We start from the raw sequence: 20760 nt of genomic DNA, 5'->3' as shown, positions 1-20760 counted from the left end.
GCGCTGTGACCCTGCGGAACCAAGCCGACCTGCTGACGAGTGACGACATGCTAACGAGTTAGCAGGGTAGCTATCGCTATCTTGTGTGTGCGCGGTGGAGGTGGTTTATATATGATATAGAATAATACTCTAGAAAATATCCCATTGTATTTTAGGTAAGCCACCCAAGTAATTAAATTATGCCCAGCAAAAAGAAGAAATACAACGCCAGATTCCCTCCGGTAAGTTTAAACTTCGCTGAACCGGTGTTGAGACTAGCAACGTTAGCAAGCTGTATGACGGAAAGCTAACTTTGCCAAGCTAGCTTGACTGGGATTCGGCCTGTTTTGTAGCCGAGAGAGCTAACTTAACAAACGCAAGCCTTTTGCCTCTAAAATGTAAATTACAATATTACCAATATACCAACCCCGTTGATTTAAATTAATTGACGAACTTACTTTGCATCCTAGTGTTTACTATGGTACATTTAAAGCGTGCGAGGTAAGTTAGTTAGCTAGCTAGCTAGCTAGCGAGTCCACCGATTATCGTTGTTTTTAGCATGCCAGGCTAAGGGAAGCTGAACGTTAAAAACAGCAAACCTGTTGTTTGTGGGTGCACATTTAGCGAACTTTTGAGGTTTTAACAGTGCACACACTACAGTAAATCCGATCAACATAACGGGAATGAATGGTTTTTAAAAATGCATGCTATGAAGCTCCTCTTATGATACCGGCGACCGACGATTCAAAAATGTCTTGTAAGTTCAGCGTTACTGTATTTTGGTAACAAGTTAACTTGGTTAACGAGCGGTGGGTTTTGATACACATAAAGCTATCTTGAAGTCTATTGTGTCAATGTATTCACACGAATTCTCACTGTACACACACATAAATACTAAAGCTTTTCTCCTTACAGGCAAGGATTAAGAAGATTATGCAGACAGATGAAGAAATAGGCAAAGTGGCTGCAGCAGTACCTGTTATTATTTGTATCCTTCCTGCCAAATATCTCCACTGTGCACAAGTTCCAAGGTTTCGACCATCTGTCTGTGTTCTGAATGCACAGAATGATGTTGAATTGATCTAAATTGTGCCATTCATTAAGTCAAGGGACCTGAAACTAATGGCCTGACTGAAAGCTGAAACAATTGCTGGATTCGATCAACAGAAATCAAGAATTTAGTTAGTTATCGTTAAAATCAGCGAAACCTTTGCTGGTTCAGGCTTCTCCAATATGAAGATTGGCAGCTTATGCTGAATGGGCATTTTGTATTGTTTGTTGACATTTTCTCGACTAATAATCAAAAAGTAATAATGACAGATGAATCAATAATAATAATACAAACGGCATTAGTCAACCCGAGCCTGACTCTATGTACAAGTTGTGGATTGGCACTCTATCAGGTAGTATTTCAAATAAAGGACACAGACCTGCTGCATCATAATTTCCTTAGCCAAGACGTCAGCGAGAGCCCTGGAGCTTTTTTTGGAATCATTGCTTACAAAGGCCTGTCATGTCACCCAGTCTAGGAATGCAAAGACAATGACAACATCGCATCTGTAAGTTTTCTGTGTTTTTGTCTTGATAAGGACCCTGATCTGTATTGCACTGTGTTGGAGTTGGAGTTGGACTTGTGTGGGAGTCACACTCTGCTCCGTTCATTCTCACTGACATACCACAGATGTGAATTAAAGCAGCGGGATAATAACAGGAGATCATATTAAAGTTGTCATTTGATTTTGGATACATGTAGCTGGAAAGGTTATATATTAATTTCCAGTTTAAAGCACCCTATTATACCGTATGGTATATTGTGGTGAGTACCCCTGTGAGTGTTAGTGTTAGTTTCATAGTAATGCTGAGTGGATTTTCAGCACATGACCAAATCCCTTGTATCTGAAAGTACTTCTGTCTGTAAGTAAAACACAGGCGCCAGGAGAATCTTACTGTGTCACTCAGACAGACTCACAAAGATTCTGTATGTTGTTGAAATGACTATATCATCCCTATGTATCTTTTTTGTCTGTTTGACCTCAGGTCACGCATTTTTACTCAGAATGCATGCAAGTCTGCAGTGAATGCAATGTACTGATTTAAAATTGTGTGTCCACAGAAAGCAGTGTATTGAGCTGGAGCAACAGTTTGATTTCTTAAAGGACCTGGTGGCAACGGTGCCGGATATGCAGGGCGAGGGGGAAGAGAACCACACTGAGGGGGGAGGAGAAAAAGTCCCACGCAGGTATGTCTCTATCACACACACACACACACACACACACACACACACGCACACACCATGTATAGCACCATGACTAAAAGGAATTAAAGAGTCACTTAAAGGTTGACTCTAGGAAACTCGGATCTGCAAGATCCTGTTCCACATAACGGCTAGTCCACGATGATATGATATGTATCACGCAGCTATGTTTGACTCTTTAATCTGGTTTATAGTTTAATTAGTCAATTCAACACTTAGTCATTTCTGATAAGTGCATGCACCCACACTATTGCATGAAAGAAATGAATCACTCAACAGGATGACAGTCCTTATATCAACACAAGCAAGGTTACCATTGCATATATATATATATATAGCTTTAGTCAATTTTAATTTACAGTAGCAGCTGTTCCTGGAAAAGGCAAAGGTAAGGTCGTCCTGTTGAGTGATTCATTTCTTTCATGTAATAGTGTGGGTGCATGCACTTATCAGAAATGACTAAGTGTTGAATTGACTAATTAAACTATAAACCTGATTAAAGAGTCAAACATAGCTGCGTTTTATTTATATATATATATATATATATATATATATATATATATATATATATATATATATATATATATATATATATATATATATATGGGCTGTCAATTAATAAATGTAATCTAATTAATTACATACTCTGTGATTAATTAATCGAAATGAATCGCATACATAATTAACGGTGCCTGAACCGATACTTTTTAAGAAAGTAAAAACAATAAAATAAAAAAAAAAGGGTACTAAACAACAGTTGGTGACATTAAAGAACGGCTTGTTTATTGCTAAGGCCATATGGTCAAAATGAAATGATTTAATAATAATGTATAACAATAACTTATTTCACTAGTAAATTGTTGTTGAACGACAAAAACAACAACCAGATAGGAAAAGGACATTTACAATAACTTCAAATGCACCACGAGGCTGTAGTTTACCAGTTTCATTGAACGCACCGTCTGTGTTGTTTCTCCGACGGCAGCTGCAGATTGTTACATCCCGGTGTTGAATCCTCTACAGTAAAACACAGTCACACTTTACACCGTTTAGCGTTAGCTGTCAGCATTGTAACTGTGTTTAATCCAGCTACTAGCTAGCGGTAGGCTAACGTTAGCTGCTGTTGAGTATAGTGTTAACTAGCTAGCGGTAGGCTAACGTTAGCTGCTGTTGAGTATAGTGTTAACTAGCGTCACATGCAGCGGGGTTTGTGTTTCCTGTAACGTCTGTTTCAGAGCAGCAGAGAGAAGCGCAGACATATCAGTGACACCAGATTTTCGTCTGTATGCAAACGTCAATATGGAATGGATTAATCTGCGTTAATTTTTTTAACGCATTATTTTTTTCTCAGATTAATTAATCAAAATTAACGCGTTATTTTGACAGCCCTAATATATATATATATATATCACACACACACACACACACACACAGTCATGTGAACAAATTAGGACACCCCTGCTAAAGTTGACTAAAAAGAGGAATATAATCTTTAGGAAATTGATCTTGATGCCTTAATTAAAAAAATGAGGAAAAATCCAACCTTTAAGGACACCAATTTCTTTGTGAATGAATAATGTTCTTCCTTAAAATACAGGGGGCAAAAGTCAGTACACCCCTATGTTAAATTCCCATAGAGGCAGGCAGAGTTTTATTTTTTATGGATCCAGGATACTATGCATCCTGATAAAGTTCCCTTGGCCTTTGGAATTGAAATAGTCCCCCCCACATCATCACATAGCCTTCACCATACCTAGAGATTGGCATGGTTTTACTTCAGTTAGCCTAATAGCTGGTTTGATTTGCATTGAGAGATGATTTTATGGAAAGTACCCCCGTGTGTGTGTGTGTGTGTGTGTGTGTGTGTGTGTGATATATATATATATATATATATATATATATATATATATATATATATATATATATATATATATACATACACACACACACACACACACAAGAGTATCATATAAATTAAATGAGTAAGATGACTTCTTTTCACTAAAGATTGTGGCTGATTTGATTGTGATTCAATTTAAAGTGTAGGCTCCTAATATTGAGACACGTAGTCCCAGCTATGGGAATGAGGCATGTGGAGTCGCAGCATCTTTGAATATAAATGGCTTAAAGTAAACTCTACCAGCAGTATTGGACACATTATTCCCTGCATCAGAATTGTCTCTGTTTATCTAAATGATGCACGTAACGTTTTGTTCCCGTTTTGTTTCTCTCCCCCAGGGGTAGAAAACCAGGGTCTGGCCGCAAGAATGGGGGGGCTGGCTCCAAAGGCAAGGACAAGAAGTTGTCTGGCACAGAATCAGAGCAAGAGGTGGGAGTTTATTCGCCTGCACAGGCAAATATCTGTCTACAGTTCTAAAGAGTTATATTTTCCTGAGCTCACAATGGGACATTTTGAGCCCAGAAAAATATTTTTTTGCAAGCACGTACATTTTATTTTGAAGAGAAATTATGATCACACAAACAGTCTAAATCCACGACGTTCCACTTCCGGGATTGTTCAAGTGCCGCCGGAAATTCCGCCTGATGTCCGTCCCCTTCCTCTTTCTTTGTGTTGGCGTTCTAAACTCCGGTGGATTTCTGAGGACTATGGTTAACTGCTCCTCAGATCTCTGCAGGGTAAATCCAGACAGCTAGCTAGACTACAGTGTTTCTCCTGGCTCAGAATGGGCCTCTGGGGGGGACACATTAAGGAGGGGAGGTTTGGGGTTCCTCCCCCAGGAAATTTTTAGCGTAAAAGACTTCAATTCCTGCATTCTGATACTTTTTTAGGCACCAATTTATTGTAAAACGGCTATATTTATGGCAAGGAAATAACAATATTCTGGTGGCAGGTAATGATTCAAAATACAAAATATAATGGAATGTCATTATAGTCAGTATTCCAGTAAGGGGGCTTCCACATCCGGGACATGGTCCCGGATAGACTACACTTGACCCCAAAGTCCAGTTGTTTAATCAGTAGGCCCATGAACATGGCTCATGGTCCCTTTTTTCCCCCAAGGAGCACGTTTTGCTCCCAAGTTGAAAAATGTAAGATTGATTTACATAAGCTACTGCTTTTACTGCTAATTTGTACAATAATACAATCATGTTATGGATACAAAACGTTGTGAAGTGTAATGTTTTCTACATTACATTGATCAAAACATCAGTGATGTTGAGCCTACAGTGTAACGGACCACCACAGTTCATGCATGCATGTGAACGGCCGTCAGCATGATCACCGGGGGAGTCCGGTACAGCCTGAGCTCTGCGGAGATCCCGTTAGCGCTAGCTTCGCAGCGGAGCGTTCAGTTCTATTCAAAATGATGCAGTTTAGCGGTCTTATCAGCGCCAGCCGCATATGTAAAATATATCAGCTGTAGATGAGAGGGAGGCTGGCTGCTGAAAATCAGACGTTTTGGCGCTGGTGATTTTTCTTTCTATAAACCTCTTTGGGGGGTGCCAAAGCCTTCTCTATGCAGGAAAATCCCTGGACTATCTGTCCAATCTGACTTTTCTGTTGCTCGACTAAAACGAGCTTTGAACGTACACGTGTTCCACCAAAACAAGTTCCTTCCCGAGGCTATTTAGCAGCGCCCCCGGGGCTCCGTCCGGTGCCTAGCGCCGCCCAGGACGATTGGGATTGGTTTAATGAAATGCCAATAAACCAGAGCACGTTTTTCTCCCATCCCAGAATGCTGTGTGGACTAGCCAGACTCTCCTCCGCAGCGCTGTGGAGGAAGGTCTGGCAAAGTGGTGACTACACAAAGAATAATTGCTATAATATATAATAATTGACCTTGCTACAGTTTCTAAATGATTGTTGTGTAATGGAGGTAAGAAGGTTTACTGGTATGTCTCTTGTGATGGGAACAGGATGACTCTGAAGACAGCGAGACAGACGGGGACGAGGAGGACGGCTCTCAGTCAAGCACAAATCAGCAGGCTGCATCCAGGTTTCACAGGTATGGGCCAAGACCGGGTGTATTGCGATACTCTATATCCAGATTGTGTCCAGATTAGGGCTGCACGATATGAGGAAAATATGCGATAACGTTGAATATCGCAATAACGATATTACTTGCGATTCATAAAGAGATGTTAAAAATGTTCTCAGTTCTGCATTTCTGCTGCTTTCAGTATTCTGCTAAAATACAACAAATTGCTTGTTGAATTTAAGACAAATGAAAGGAAATCATTTCCAACATTTTTTTACCGAACAAATTGAACATTGAATTGAATATGAAAGGCTCAACTAGAAAAAGAATGACAGTTGCATTTTGAAGTGCAATGTGGTTATTGCGCCAGTAGATAACGCGATGATTAAAAAAACGATATATTTTGCAGCCCTGGTCCAGATCCACTTAAGAGCGTTCCCAGTTCACAATGTGCATCTCGAGTTGTTGTATTTGTCCTTTCAGGATGCATAGACAAGGGAGGGGATTAGGTTTGGTTGTGCTTTGTTGCATGCACATGCTGTCGTCGCTACGCTGTTTGTACGCACAAAAAAACAGCATAATGTGTTTGTTTATGAACTGGCATTGCTAACAATGGCTAACCTGGCTAGAGCTAATGAAAACAATGAAAGCTCGACACGGGTGTGACGCCATTCCCAGCTCCGGCTTCAGAGATTCCGAGGTAAATGGAGCGCACTTTAAATCCTAGTGTAACAGTAGCACAACTAGGGCCATCAAGTCAGGGAACACACTCACTTATGTGAGTTACAAAATAATAACTGTCAAAAGGCTGCTAAGATGACCATAAGCTACCGGTCATACCAGACCAAGAAAGGTTCTATAGGCCAAACCTCTGAGTGGATTGAAGCCAGGAACAGTGCCTTTTATTGCTTATCATCTCCACTTTCCATGTGTAAGACAAGGAATGTGTTATTTCTTCTTTTAAAATGTAAATAGTCTCACTTTATAGCAAATGGCAAATAATGCCAGATTTACATGATTAATAAGTTGCTTCTAAATATGGCCACTGGAAGCCCACTGCTCCTATTAAGAATTAAAAAAAAAAAATTTAAAAAAAAGGTGTGCCACCTGTTCAGAGAGATTACCTTACAGCCGAAAACAGGGAGAGGGAGCTGTTCTCCCACTAGAAACAATGTTAAAACATTTTCTGTGTGCCAAATCCACACTTCTTTTGCATTCCCCGCCGGTTTTAAGTATATAGTGTTGTTGACACTGGAAAAGGGGCAAAATATAGTATATGCAAGAAATAAAATCTATATGCTGTTGCTGCTGGACATGGAGCAGCCTCTCACTACTGGGAAAAAAAACAAAAACCGCAGCTTTGTAAACCCTCCTGAAAAATAACTGTTGGGTCCTTGAAAGAAATGTGTTATACTGGCAGTGACATTTTAAAGTTCGACTGACATGCAGTTGCACACATATTGTATCATTTTCTGTTGGTATAAAATGAAATCTAGATATTCTTTTGTATACTACATACTCTATACAATTAATACTAATGATAATAGCTTTACATAGTGCTTCAAGTTAAGAAAATTGCACGACATAGACAATGACCAAAAAAACAGAATGCTATAATCAATGTTTAATGAAAAAAATAAATAAAGGAAAGATGAATATAGAATGCATAACACAAGCTGGAATGTAAAACCCAGTGAATAATAATGAAATAATATTTTTACTATTAGTGGTGGAGACTTGAATTACTCAGATGAAAACTCAGGACGTACTTTGCCTCGATTGCACTCTCTACTACTCGGCACCCTGGGGTCCGTTTCAGAAGAGTTTGTTAACCCTGAGATGAGGGAAACTCTGAGTTTTCTGTTTCAGAAAGAGAGGTAACTGAACCTAACCTGGTCGGGAGCAGGTTATCTTTAAGAAACCTCGAGGTTTTTTCTCACTCATTTCCTCATTCATTCATTCAGTCTGTATCAGGCGCATTATAATGCAGTTTGTTATCTGCATGAATAAAAACTTAATAAATAAAACTTGTTGTTAGGCAGATTATAAAACTTTTTTTCTCAAACATGTCATGTCCTTTTGTCGACAATCCCGTAGATGAAAAAGCTGTATTACTTCACAGAGAGTTTACGTCGGGAGATGATATTGAGTCCCGACTAAATGTATTTTCATTTCCACATTTTTTCACAGTCCATCAGATATGTAGATAGGCCTAACTTATCCGTCCTCATATCACTAACATCCACCATCGTGGACAGGCTTTAACATCCCGGCAGATTCTTTGTGTCGCATTACGTTTTTCGCAAACGGCAGTTTTCTTTATTGGTGATGCGGATCATACTGTAATAGTAAAGCTACTGTAGCCGTCAGAAAAGTGTGACTCGCTCTGAAATGTTTTTTTGTAGTTGTTCCCTGGACACAAACCAGTGAGAGCCATTAAAAAGAAATACATTATTATACATTATAGTTCCATGTGATCATGGTGCTGCAGCCTCAGAATGAGATATAGTAGTAGCTTACTTTTTCGCCCGCAGGATTGCACCCAAATGAAATTATAGGTGTAGGCTAATACAATTCCAGTTTTCACCAGTAATATTATAAGTTAACTGTGATTAAATATGAAATTAATACACTGCTTACACATTGACTCGAGCAGCAATTTTCTCCCACACCAATTCTCCCTCTGTTGCAGCAGCAGCCGCTGTCTTGCTTTTTTAACGAAATGCATGTTCAAACTCGCTGTTTGTGCGCACAAGTATTTCCGCCGACCCGTTTGTTTGTGGTTGTTACCATGACTCACCACGGGTCTTGATAACGACCAAATGGCGCTGCACCCAAGCCGTTTTGGGCAGCCCCTAAGCTGAATGAATGTCAAATCAATGGGAGCATCAAAACTTCACTACATTTGTGGACTTCTTTAGCAAGTTTTGTCTTTTAGCCTTTTGAGTAATCTGCTCTAGCTTTTCCAATATTTGAGCCTATGGTAATAATAATGGTTCAAAATGATGTATTATTTTTTCTTTATTAAAAAAACGTTGTCACATTTGTTCCGAGAGCTTTTAGCAGTAGCGACGTTTCAGTGATAAAGAAATGATTTGGATTTGATTGACTCCCTAACACCTGGTTTTACACCTCTGCCCGTACCCCCACAGCTCAAACACGCCCCCCCAGTACATGCACATGGGCAGCATGGCTCCCGCACAGCCCCAGGGCGGCATGACCTTCGCCCCCCACCCCTCCATGATTAGCGTCGCACCACCCCCCCCTGCCCCAGAGCCGCACCGAAACGAGGACGACGACGACGAAGACTATGACTCCTAGCTCCCTCCTCCTCCGCCACACACACACACACACACACATATATATATACACACACACACACACACACACACACTCTTTCAACATTATTTTCGGTTTCTTGAGTTGTTGTCGCTGCAGCTGCTCTGAGCAGAGGAGGGAAAGACTCTTCAGCGCAGCCTTCTGACGGCAAAGCCCTGGAAGACACACCGCCACAGGACACAGAAAACTGGTTGTATATTACATGTTTTCTTTTTTTTTTCTTTTTTTTTTTTAAGGTTTTATTTTATTGTAGAGAAGAATCCAAGAAGGATTTTTTTTAAAAAGTCAGTCGTTCTATTTTGACTATTAAAAATGGCAGTCGTCGCTGTGTATTGCCATTAGCCCCCGCAGACAGGATAGGTGTGGTTTGTGTTGCCTTGTAGCTTTTTCTTTTGGCACTTTTCTTTACTTTCCTCTGTAGTTGAAATTATGAAGTGAACCAATTAGTCACTCAATGTTGGCTGTGGAAAAAAAAAATCTATAAGTGGTAGTTAAAGCCTTATTATAGCCTTTGATGCTCATACACAGGCAAAAAAACAACAACTGATGAGCTCAGGGCAACAGAAAAGTATTTGGAAGGTGATCAGCACTTGTGGAAGGGAAAGGAGGTCATTGTCTCACCCATGAAGTGTTTTATTACTATGTTATTGATTGGCTATGAAATACTGCTGTTAAGATGTGAGCCCTACTTCCCGGCTTTGTCACAACTTGCTCATCAGTCCAATTGTCAGGCTGTAACATAAACAAGGAAGCAGGTGTATTTTTACTATAGGTTAGCTAGCCACAGCTTTTTTGAATTAGTTTCTATTTTTAATTCACGTTTTTATCAAGAGAACTATGAAAAAGTCAACCATATCAGCAGGTTAACGATTAGTTTTTTTTTTTTTTTTTAAGTTTCACGCTGTCAGAGGTTAGGCGCTCTGGCAGTTGGACCTTGGACGTTATTTTATTTTGATTTACGACCATTACATTTCCCCTGAATTGCCAATCAGAAGAATACTGTGACTCTTGGACCATAACTTTGTTTTTAAAGTTGTTTATCTCCTTTGTCCTCTCGTTTTGATTCTGGCCACCCCTCCAATTTTGAGTAACTTTCTCCTTTATCTTTAACACCCCCCCCTTCCCCCCCTTTTAGATTGTTTTAAATGTATCCAATTCAAAACAGAGCTGGGGCTCCCATTTATGTGTCAGTCTTAGTATGAAATGTTTCCAAATGGGCAGTTGAAGTTGACACTGTATTGTAAACTTTTAACATTCTTTTTATTTTGTATGGGTGAAATAAAGTTCATATTTCAATAAAAAAAAAAAAAAAAAAGCAACCCTCATTTGGGTTTGTTGTTTTCCATATCCGAGATGAACATCCACATCAAGAGAATCTACAGCGGCGTTCACCTTTTTAAGACAGTTCTTTGTTTACCAGCAGGAAGGACAAAATCGGACTCTTGCGGCATCATCAAGCAAAATATTTTTAAAGTTCTTCCCCCTTTCATTTTTCAATTTCAAAGGTGCGGAACACACCCTTTGTAGTCCTCTCTTGATACTGTGCCCCTTACACTGTTTGGCAATAAAAACAAGTTTCCCATGGATGCATCTTGTGTTGAGTGGATCTTGCTGGCCAATGACTCATGCGACCTGAAAGACAAGGGCTGGTATTTATCCTCAACATTGCAGCCTCCTCCTGGCATTTAAATCAGATACAAGACGTACAAGACGGTACAGGTTTCACAGAGGGGCGATTGTTACCATCATACACACTACTTTCTAAGTAGCCGGCACACTTGGCCCTGAGTCTAGCCCCTTTCCTCTTCCTCCTGCCTTCTTTATTTTTCAAACAGTACACTTTGTCGTGTAAATGCAGCCGCCTCATCTACGCTTCCCCCCCACCCACCCCCACCCTACCGACCAAGCAACCCTGAGCCGGGGCCGCAAAAACAACTGCATCCTTCCTGCACAAGCGTTGACTCAGCGGACTGTGGGGAGTGGGGTTAGCTGTGTGTGTGTGTGTGTGTGTGTGTGTGAGGCAGTTGTAGGTGGTTGACTTTAGGAGGTTGGTGTCCAAACAAACGGCAGCCATGGGGAAGGAGGAAGGGTAGGGGCAGCCATCAAAGGGCTAACAGAAGGAAGCACACTGTTTCCACACAGCTGCCAGTGGGGCCAAAGGTGGACCTCTGATTCCCGTCCACTCCCATGAAGCTACTGACTTTAAAGCGCTCTGCACTTTTGGAAACCTGGAAAAAAAAATGTGTCAAAAAAGGAATTCCCTGACCTTTTTCAAGAATAATAGCCTGTCATTCTATGGCTACTTGAAAAGTACATTACATTATTCAGTGTCTAAGATACATTCCTCATTAGTGAAAGGCAACAGAAATAAAAAAGAAAACTAGGTCTACGGCCATGCTTTACCTAAGCTGTGCTCTGAGCTGAATGTTAACATCACCGTTTTAACTTAGTGTGTTAGCATTCTAGCATTTGTCCATTGGCACTAAACACAAAGTACAGCTGAGGCTGATGGGAATGTCAGTAGCTTTGCAGCCGTTGAGTCATAAACCAAAGTATCATTTTCAACCTGTTGATGGTGTTAAATGAAATGTTAAGGGATCACCGAAGTCCTCACAATTCATCCTACGGCGGACACAGATTTTGTGACCGTCCAATAGAGTTGAGATATTTTAGTGTGGACCACAGTGGTTGTTTTATGGGCCGACATTCCTAAAGCCACACTAACAACTAAAGGCAGCTTCAACACACTTTGAATTGGCCCTACAATATACAATAATACAATGTAAAAGCAATATTAAAGATCACATATTAGGCTCATTTTAAGGTTCATACTTTTATTTCAGGAGTATCCTAAAACATGTTTACATGTTTTAATGGTAAAAAAAAGAAGGGGTTTTAGCACCTTTCTCTTTAAGACCCCCATCAGAAAAATCCCAGGCTGCTCTGATTGGTCAGTGTTTTTGGTCTTCCCCACATGCTCTGTCGGCGCCATTGCAGCCAGGGAACCACTGTAATCAAGTTTAGCTGCACTTCAACTGTATACGTAATCAAAGTAATACAATTTAAAAAAAACGTACACCCACTAACAACTGGCTTTTGTCTTTAGTGGGAAAGGTTACAATCAGCATGCAGTCCCAGGACAAATGACTGCAGTACTCTTTGGTACTTATCAGCTCCTGCTTTAATCGGCAGTGATAGAAACATGACCCCCAGGTGGAAACAGTCATTTTTCGCCCCTTCTCCTGCACATCGCCTCCATTGGTAAATTCATCTCGGCCATAAATTCCGTCCGTTTCCGCCCAAGCAGTGCTCGGACATCGATCCAAATTAGTCTGCACCAAGTTTGAAAGAGAGACTGAATAAGTAACAGATATAAAAAATAAAAAAAAAATGTAAAAAAGAATCAACCACCGTAACATTGTCACGATCCTCCATGCTGCTTTCTACTGTGTACTTTAAAAAAAATAGAAAGATACTTGTCTACTGGCAATGGGAAAGGAGTCTGTCGTCTATTTAATTGGTTTACGCGCGTTAAAAAACTCACTCTAATTTTGGTGGAAAAAGGGTATAATGTATAGTGATTACTGAGCAACTGTCGCTGTGTGTTATCCTGACTACACATTAGGTGCGTCAAACCAGTGACACCATAATGAGGCAGCAACTGGCGTGGAATAGACTTTATCCTGTACCATGTTAACATAACTGAACTTATAAAGTAACTTATGTGGTTGAAAAACTGCTCAAAGCAGCTACTGTGGGGACGGTACTGTAAAAAAATGTTTTTCATTTTTTTGTCAGCCCATACATGTTATATAAATATTTTTGTCCAGGGGAATTGAAACATTGCGTTGTTCTGACTATTGTAATTGCAAGTGGGGCGGCCTCTAGCTCACCCAGTAAGAGCGTACGCCCCATGTAGGCTGAGTCCTTTGCAGCGGCCCGGGTTAGAATCCAACCTGCGGCCCTTTGCTGCGTGTCATCTCCACTTTCCTGTCTATCCACTGTCCCTATCTAATAAAGTGAAAAAGCCCCAAAAAATTCTTTAAAAAAAGAAATAAATAATTGCAAGTTGCCAGTTTGTTTATTGTTAAAAGGATCCCCATTAGCTGTCACCAAAGTGGGACGAGCTAGTCTTCGTGGGGTCCTGCAAGTTGCCAGTTGACATTAGTTGGAGGGACAAATTATTTTGTACCCCCAACTATTATCTTTACGTTAACAATCCAGAAAGAGTAGCTAGTTCACTTATTTTAAGTTGATACAACTAAGCACTTTTTAAAGTGTAACTTTACTTAAAAAGTTTTTACTTATCAGAAAATGATTGCCTTACTTATGCTGTGAAATGCTTGTCAAACGAATATTGCAAAATTCATATTGTCATCTGTTAACACTGTATCTCAAGTTTCACTGTGAAACAGACAACTTACTTACAGTCACTATTACCTGTAATAAAGGATTGTATTTTCATAGTCAAATATTTCATATCACCTGTTTAAACGGTGTAATAACATACAATTAAAAACGCATCAGTGAGCCACTGTTGCCCTGGGTGACATGTTCCTGTATTGCCATGAACACACACACTTGTTTATTTTGACCCAATCCCACATACACCTTCCTGCTGCCACACATACTCATGAGGGCCAAAGGTGGATTAATCCGCCGCTGAAAGTAGTCCAAAAACAAATGCACTGTGTCATCCTGTTTGACTAATGACTGAGCCTTTCTTTTTGAAATGATGAATGCTTTTAAAGATTTACATCTTCAGTAGGAATGCTTTTAAGATCAAGATAGATGTGGAAATAAAAATAAATTTGGGAATCGATTAGCCTATTGGCCTCGTTTGCTCCACCTAAAATCTCCACCTATCTAGCGAAAATGTTTGTTTGAACATTAGGGGGGACAAATTATAACCGGGGTGTCTGGGTCGTCCCCCCAGGAAATGTTGAGCAACAAACGCTGCATTTTCTTGCATTCTGGTGATTTTTTTCTGCAACAATTTGTGCCTTTTCTGCATGCAAATGTCTTTATTCATATAAATATTATTATAATTGAATTATTTAATCTGCTGTGTTGTTCAAAACTTTCTGAAGTTTGAGAACGTAGTACCCCGTACTTTATGCCTATGCATATGGTACATCGACATTTGTTTCTTAGCCTACTTAATCCAAATTATGAAATACTCAATAATGTCAATCATGACTCAAAACATGGACTAGCCATCTCATAATTTTGACTCACTATGAGTACTGTGTGCTTTTTTTTTTTAATCTTCATGCTTTATTTCTCATCGATTGTTTCCTTTTCCTGGTGGAAATGGGCTTTCATAGGCTATACTAGGTCATATCAGTAGAAGACCAATTTGTGGGCTTCTCATTAACACTGCATTACAGATGCAGTGATTTTACAATAGAAATATGATTTTCAAAAGTGGAATTATTCTCCTTGGAATGAAACGTAAATGAGCTTCATTTGACTTTATCTTAAGTACATCTGTATGCAGTGAATCCATCTCCACTTCAGTGAAATTTCAGCAACAGCTCTTCCACCTCACTTGGGTAAGTAGCCCATCAAACTGCACAAAGGACATTAAACCAGTCATATGCCAAAGGCTTTTAAATGTGTTGCTGGAGGAGAGACTTGAAACTCATTTTTTGTTCAAAGTAACACCAGACAAAAGAAACCTAGCAGCAGCACTTTATCATTCTTTCCTTGACTATGGGGACATTCTTTAATGAATACTGTCCTTTAGTATTTGGACCGAATGTCACTAAAGCATAATATCTCAACTGATTCAACAGGAAGCATAGGCGTAATTTAGGGAGAGAAAGGGTTACAACCTTATTACAAGAGCCTTGTTTTCAAGCTGAACAGCCAATCAGATGAATTGGCCGATGGTCGGCTTGGTGTGTCAGGGGCTTTGGATGGGAGCGTGCCTATGTCCCCACAGCCCTATGTTTCCACATTTCTAAGATTTTTTTTTCCCACTGAAAAGTAGGCCCTCTGTTCCCACAGCCCTATGTTCCCACATTCTAAGATTTGTTTCAAAATTAGGCCCAATGTTCCCACATTTCCTTTTTCATACATTTGTATCAGATGTTATCCCCCTAATCCTAACCCTAAAAATGTTGTGGGAGGATAGGGCTTACATTGAAGGGAAATATAAGAATTTTGAAAATGTCCTAGAAATGTGGGAACATAGGGCCTAATTTTAAGAACAAGCTTAGAAATGTGGGAACAGAACTGTGGGAACATAGGGCCTAATTTTCAGTGAAAAAAAATTCTTAGAAATGTGGTAACATAGGGCTGACCCCCTTTAGGGAAGTTGTAATATTTCTTTTTTTTGGCCTTTTGGCCTGTAATTGATAGGACAGTTGTAGACAGGAAAGAGGGAAGAGAGAGGGGAAAGATATGCAGCAAAGGGCCGCAGGTCGGAATCGAACCCTGGGCCGCTGCGGTAAGGACTGAGCCTTGGTTCAAAAATATTCCTCCTAACTTGCATTCCATTTGGGGTCTCAAACGTGTGCTCTCTGCCCCAAGTTTTATTTTGACAGTCACAACCGGATGTGTAATCACGTGTTGCGTGTAGTTTGACCGTGGGCCTGTCATCTGACTCTTTTCCTGTTGGGAGAGAAGAAGTTGTGAAACCCCACCCTCTCTACTGACTGTAAGCACGGACGTAGAAGTGGTTCGAGGTCCGGACGAGTGAACGCTGACTGACCAGGGAAGAGGAATATGATTAAGAAGTTATGATGGAGTTATTGCGCTGTTTTGGATACCGACTGTAACCACGAGACCACCGAGCTGGACCAGGCAACTTCGCTGAACTCCCCCATTAGGAACTAACGGGATTTGTTTTTACTGCGTGTTTTCTCTCTGGGAAGTAAAGTCAAGCAGGGTTGGATAGCTCTTCCTGTTACAAAGTCGGCGGTTCCTACGTGTTTTTCTTTTAATGTTGTGATAAAGCCCGGCTCGTTGTGTGCTTCTGGTAACACCGTAAGTATGGATACTGTTGCTCAAAGGGATGCTGGGTTTCCTGCGGGAGCGCCGCAAAGTTGCGGTCAGACGCCGTTATTGGAGATTTAGCTAGGTTTACTAATGCGAACTGCTTAGCCCTGAAAACTTGTCGTAAAACACTGGTTGGCTGGACTGAATGCTCCTTTCCTGCTATTCTTCTCCGCTTAGCAGCGCTTCCTGCTTGTGGTGGCCACTGCACTTAATGGCTAAAAATACATTTAAAAAAAACCCTCCAAATGGACAGCTGAATGTACCTAGTGGCGACGATCATTTCTAATACTGGTATTTTACACAACAAGCTTTGGATAGGCTACTTTTATTTGTGTCTTTCCACTTTTTAGTTAAAAAGTCCGAACTCAACAGGTGGCAGTTTTGAATGAGTTAAGGGAAGAGCTCATTTACCCACGATGAGGTGATTCAAGAGCCTCTTTTAAATACAGGCCAATGTGCTCAAACCACTTTGGGAAACCACACATCACTTGGACAGAGAGAGACATTCCGTTTAGGACAGCGCTGCCTTTCTGAGCTTTGAACCCCTTTCTCATTATCACACAAAATCAATCTCTCAAACTGATTCTGTATTTTCAAAGCGGAGAGCTTTGCATGTGATGTCCAGACGAATGAAAGACACTTACCATTCAGTTCTATTTGAATCCTCTCCTGCAGCCCGCTTGTTGGTCAAGCTCTTGAACACATTTCACTGGTCCCTGATGAACCAACAAGAAAGACAGGAAAGGGAGCGAGGCGCGATAAAGTACTCCTTTGTACTTTATTTTCAAACCCTTTGGGTGCAAAATCAGATCCAGTCTAAACATCTGCTTGAGGCTCCATGGAGCCACTGAAGAACATATTCAGTCGTGGTCCACTGTCCAACTGGAAAAACTTGGATCAATCACAGAAAGGGAACTTCACCAACCCTGTGTGGACAGCCTTATTCGACTATGAGGCGTCCTGTAAAGACGAGCTCACCTTGCGTAAGGGGGACCTGGTGGAAGTCCTGTCTCTGGACTCTGAGATATCCGGCGATGAGGGCTGGTGGGCGGGTAAAGTCAACAACAAGGTGGGCATCTTCCCATCCAACTACGGCTCCTTCAAGCCAAATGGATATGGGAAACTTCCTGGCAGCACTGTTGTCGCCGAGCTCAACCCGGCCGTGGTGGGCAAGTTTGAACCCGACGTGCTGGATTTCCGGGACCTGAAGCTGGAGGAGGTCATCGGGGTGGGGGGCTTTGGGAAGGTGTACCGCGGGACATGGCGAGGCCTGCTGGTGGCCGTGAAGGCCGCCCGGCAAGACCCTGACGAGGATATCAGCGTGACGGCGCAGAACGTCAGGCAGGAGGCGCGTTTGTTCGCCATGCTCACTCACCCCAACATCATCGCCCTGAAGGGCGTCTGCCTGCAGGAACCCAACCTGTGCCTCATCATGGAGTACGCCTCGGGTGGGGCGCTGAGCCGGGCACTGGCGGGGCGTCGCATTCCTCCACACGTCCTGGTCAACTGGGCCGTGCAGATAGCCAGAGGGATGTTGTACCTGCACAGCGAGGCCATCGTCCCCGTCATCCATCGGGATCTCAAGTCCAACAACAGTAAGTCCTTCAATACCAGTGCAAGTCAGTCATCATTTAAATGTATGTACGTATGTATCGTGATTCTTGTTTGCGACGATTTTTTAAAGGTGCTCTAAGCTATGTTGGGTGATGTCACTTCTTGTTGACGTTCAAAGTATTGTCAAACAAAAAACGTAGGCTAGCTCGCCCCTCCCTCCTCCTCATCCCGTCCCCTCCTCCTCCTTTCCGCGCACTAATCCCCCAACCCCCACCCCCCAAAATCCTTCTTGTCGGTTATTGGCTGGAACACCGTTTGTTATGTTTGGTGGTGCAGGTTGGCACAGTTTGACTTGTTGGCGTTTGTGGAGCCTGGGCTGTCTCCAGAGACGGAGTTTTTTTTACAGAGTGTTCAGGGGACAGGCAGCTAGCGGATAGTGAGGAGATGTTCGCTCTATGTGACAAAAAATGTTGTAGCCTAAAAAACGCATGACATCGCTTAGAGCACCTTTTAATATTGATTTTCCCTAAAATCAATATTTTTTTATTTACCTGTTTTATACGGTAACCCCCTACATCATGTCCGTTTTTCTACACAAAAGCAGAAAATATTTATATTTTTATGCTTCTTAGAAAACAACTAGTTTTTAGAAATGCCTCATGATATATTGTCTCTAGAAGCGTATTATTCAACTTTTGTTTGTGTTAGAGGAGGAAAAAAAAAATTCTCTATACTCCAATACTATCGAATCTCTATACTTCTAGAATCGCAATAAATGAAAATCGCAATACAAATCCAATCGGCACCCATGTATCGTGAAAGAATCAAAATCGGGACAAAAGCATATCGTCCCAGCCCTAATTCTTTCAGTGTTAGATTGATGAGAATAAAGGACACAGGCGTATTTTACTGGGCCTTCTGTGTGGCAGCATGCCCCGTGGCAATGGTGAAACATGGTTTCAAAGCTGCAAAAAAGGCTTTTCTTAGTGTATACAACAAGGCCACATATAGAACAAAGACAACCTTTTAACTCCTCAACATACTGGCCCTGTGCTCCATTAGAATTATTAACTCAAACCATGTCATTATAGTCTGGCAAGTTGAATGATCGCTCTACATTTTTTTTGCCGTCATTGTCTTTGGGTAATATATCAGTTTGAGATCATGATCATGACAAAGCACTGAAAGGTAAGATTAGCGGTACAACAACACGTCTTTTTTGGGATCGGTATGTGACTCCAAAATGGAGGCCAAAGGCTACAGATATGCAAGTATGAGTTGATAGGACAATGCCATGCTTTGCTAGCAAAGGTGAGGAATTCAAGAGGAGGCTTTCCGCCTCAGCACCGTCACAACTTACACTTTGGACTTTGATGCTGTCTGGGGGCAGCTGGGAAAGGTCTTGCGTCAGTGTTCCGGGCCCTCGCGGCAGACACGTACGCAATGAACCTTGTCATTAAAGCTACACTGCAGAGAGATGTACCGCTGATAAAGCTTTCTGTCTGAAGCAGAACAAGTGCCTTCCTCAGCTCTAACAGTCCTTTTAGTTAACCGAAACACAGAGCCACCTGAATTTTGCAGCAGCCGCCCCTCTTATTATCATTCTTGTGATGCAGCATATAATCCCCGTCAGCTCTGTGGCTGGATCTGTTGCAGTCCAAAAAGTTTTCAGCCATCCTCGGCTCAACCTTTTGTGTTACTGCAGATCCCGATTGCCATTGTACACCAAAATAGAAAGAGATTATGCTTCCTCCTTAAATGGAAACGAGTGACACCGCAAAACATTCAGAACTGTAGTGTCTGAGAATGTTACCTTTTTTTTGTTAGGAGCATTAGAAGATGAACTCCTTTTGTTTGGGTTCCCGCTTTGTTCAAAGCAAAGGATTTATATCCCTATTTCAGCATTATCATCTTTTTTCACTTTTGAACGAGCACTATCTGTTTCTGTCAGTCGTGCTCGTTGACCATCGGCCATTCCTCTTCCCTTTTTCTCTTCAGCATCTGCTCACACTTTGTTTCACCCTTCATTGATATTCACTCTTGTGTCATGTTCTTTCCTGGCAAGACCTTTCCGCTGGGGGGGAAAAGAGAGTCTCCTGTAGCGCAAAAAGAAAGTTGAGTTATGTCAATATAGTGTTTGTATATGAGGCCGGGAGATGGTATCGCTCTCCTGCCCTCCTTTTCTGAATCTGTGTCCCCTGGCCTGCCCCTACATGTCTGCATACGGCCATAACCCTGTTGTGCGACTGAGCAATATCCTGTTCTGGTGGTGGTTTGGGGGGGGAGTTGTGGTTGGGTGTGCTGACAGGTTTAACACACGGGTGCAAGAGCATCTCAACATAAAAGCATTTGAAAGGAAAAACGCACTGTAAAATATTGTTTAAAAAAAATCTGGTGATGGGGCAGTTAAGCTGACACATTAATGGTTAATCTCGGACTGTGGTGTCAGTTCCTCAGAATAATGGTGCAAGTTCTTCTTTCAAGAGGAATGCATGTGAAGTGCGGCTTAATTGCAAAGTATAACCATAATTAATAGTGCGACATAAATGTTTAAAACCGGGACTTTTTAGGATCCGTTGCAACCCTAACCAGAGCTGGGCGATACGGAGAAAATCAAATACCACGATATTTTTGACAAATACATCAATGTCGATATTGCGGCGATATTGTAGGGTTGACAATTGGTGC

General features: G+C 41.4%; 2 protein-coding genes across 2 annotated transcripts in view; both read left to right on the top strand.

Moving 5' to 3' along the window:
* The first annotated feature begins 13 nt into the window (after positions 1–13).
* Positions 14–11097, top strand: drap1 (DR1-associated protein 1 (negative cofactor 2 alpha)). The gene is made up of 7 exons (XM_078276292.1): positions 14–221; positions 895–967; positions 1445–1538; positions 2093–2218; positions 4472–4562; positions 6113–6201; positions 9327–11097. The coding sequence occupies exons 1-7, from the start codon at positions 180–182 to the stop codon at positions 9493–9495; spliced, it is 684 nt and encodes a 227-aa protein (XP_078132418.1). The 5' UTR covers positions 14–179; the 3' UTR covers positions 9496–11097.
* A 5030-nt stretch (positions 11098–16127) lies between these two features.
* Positions 16128–20760, top strand: part of LOC144534136 (mitogen-activated protein kinase kinase kinase 11) — a 49327-nt gene continuing 44694 nt past the window's right edge. The window contains exon 1 of the mRNA XM_078275874.1: positions 16128–18113. Within this exon, the coding sequence (XP_078132000.1) occupies positions 17357–18113 (757 nt within the window). The 5' untranslated portion in view covers positions 16128–17356. The remainder of the gene's footprint in view (positions 18114–20760) is intronic.

The sequence above is a fragment of the Sander vitreus genome, chromosome 19, assembly GCF_031162955.1.
Source record: "Sander vitreus isolate 19-12246 chromosome 19, sanVit1, whole genome shotgun sequence".
In the NCBI taxonomy this organism is placed as follows: Eukaryota; Metazoa; Chordata; class Actinopteri; order Perciformes; family Percidae; genus Sander; species Sander vitreus.
Note: the sequence above shows the minus strand (reverse complement) of the source record. Positions and strands in the feature narration are given on the sequence as shown.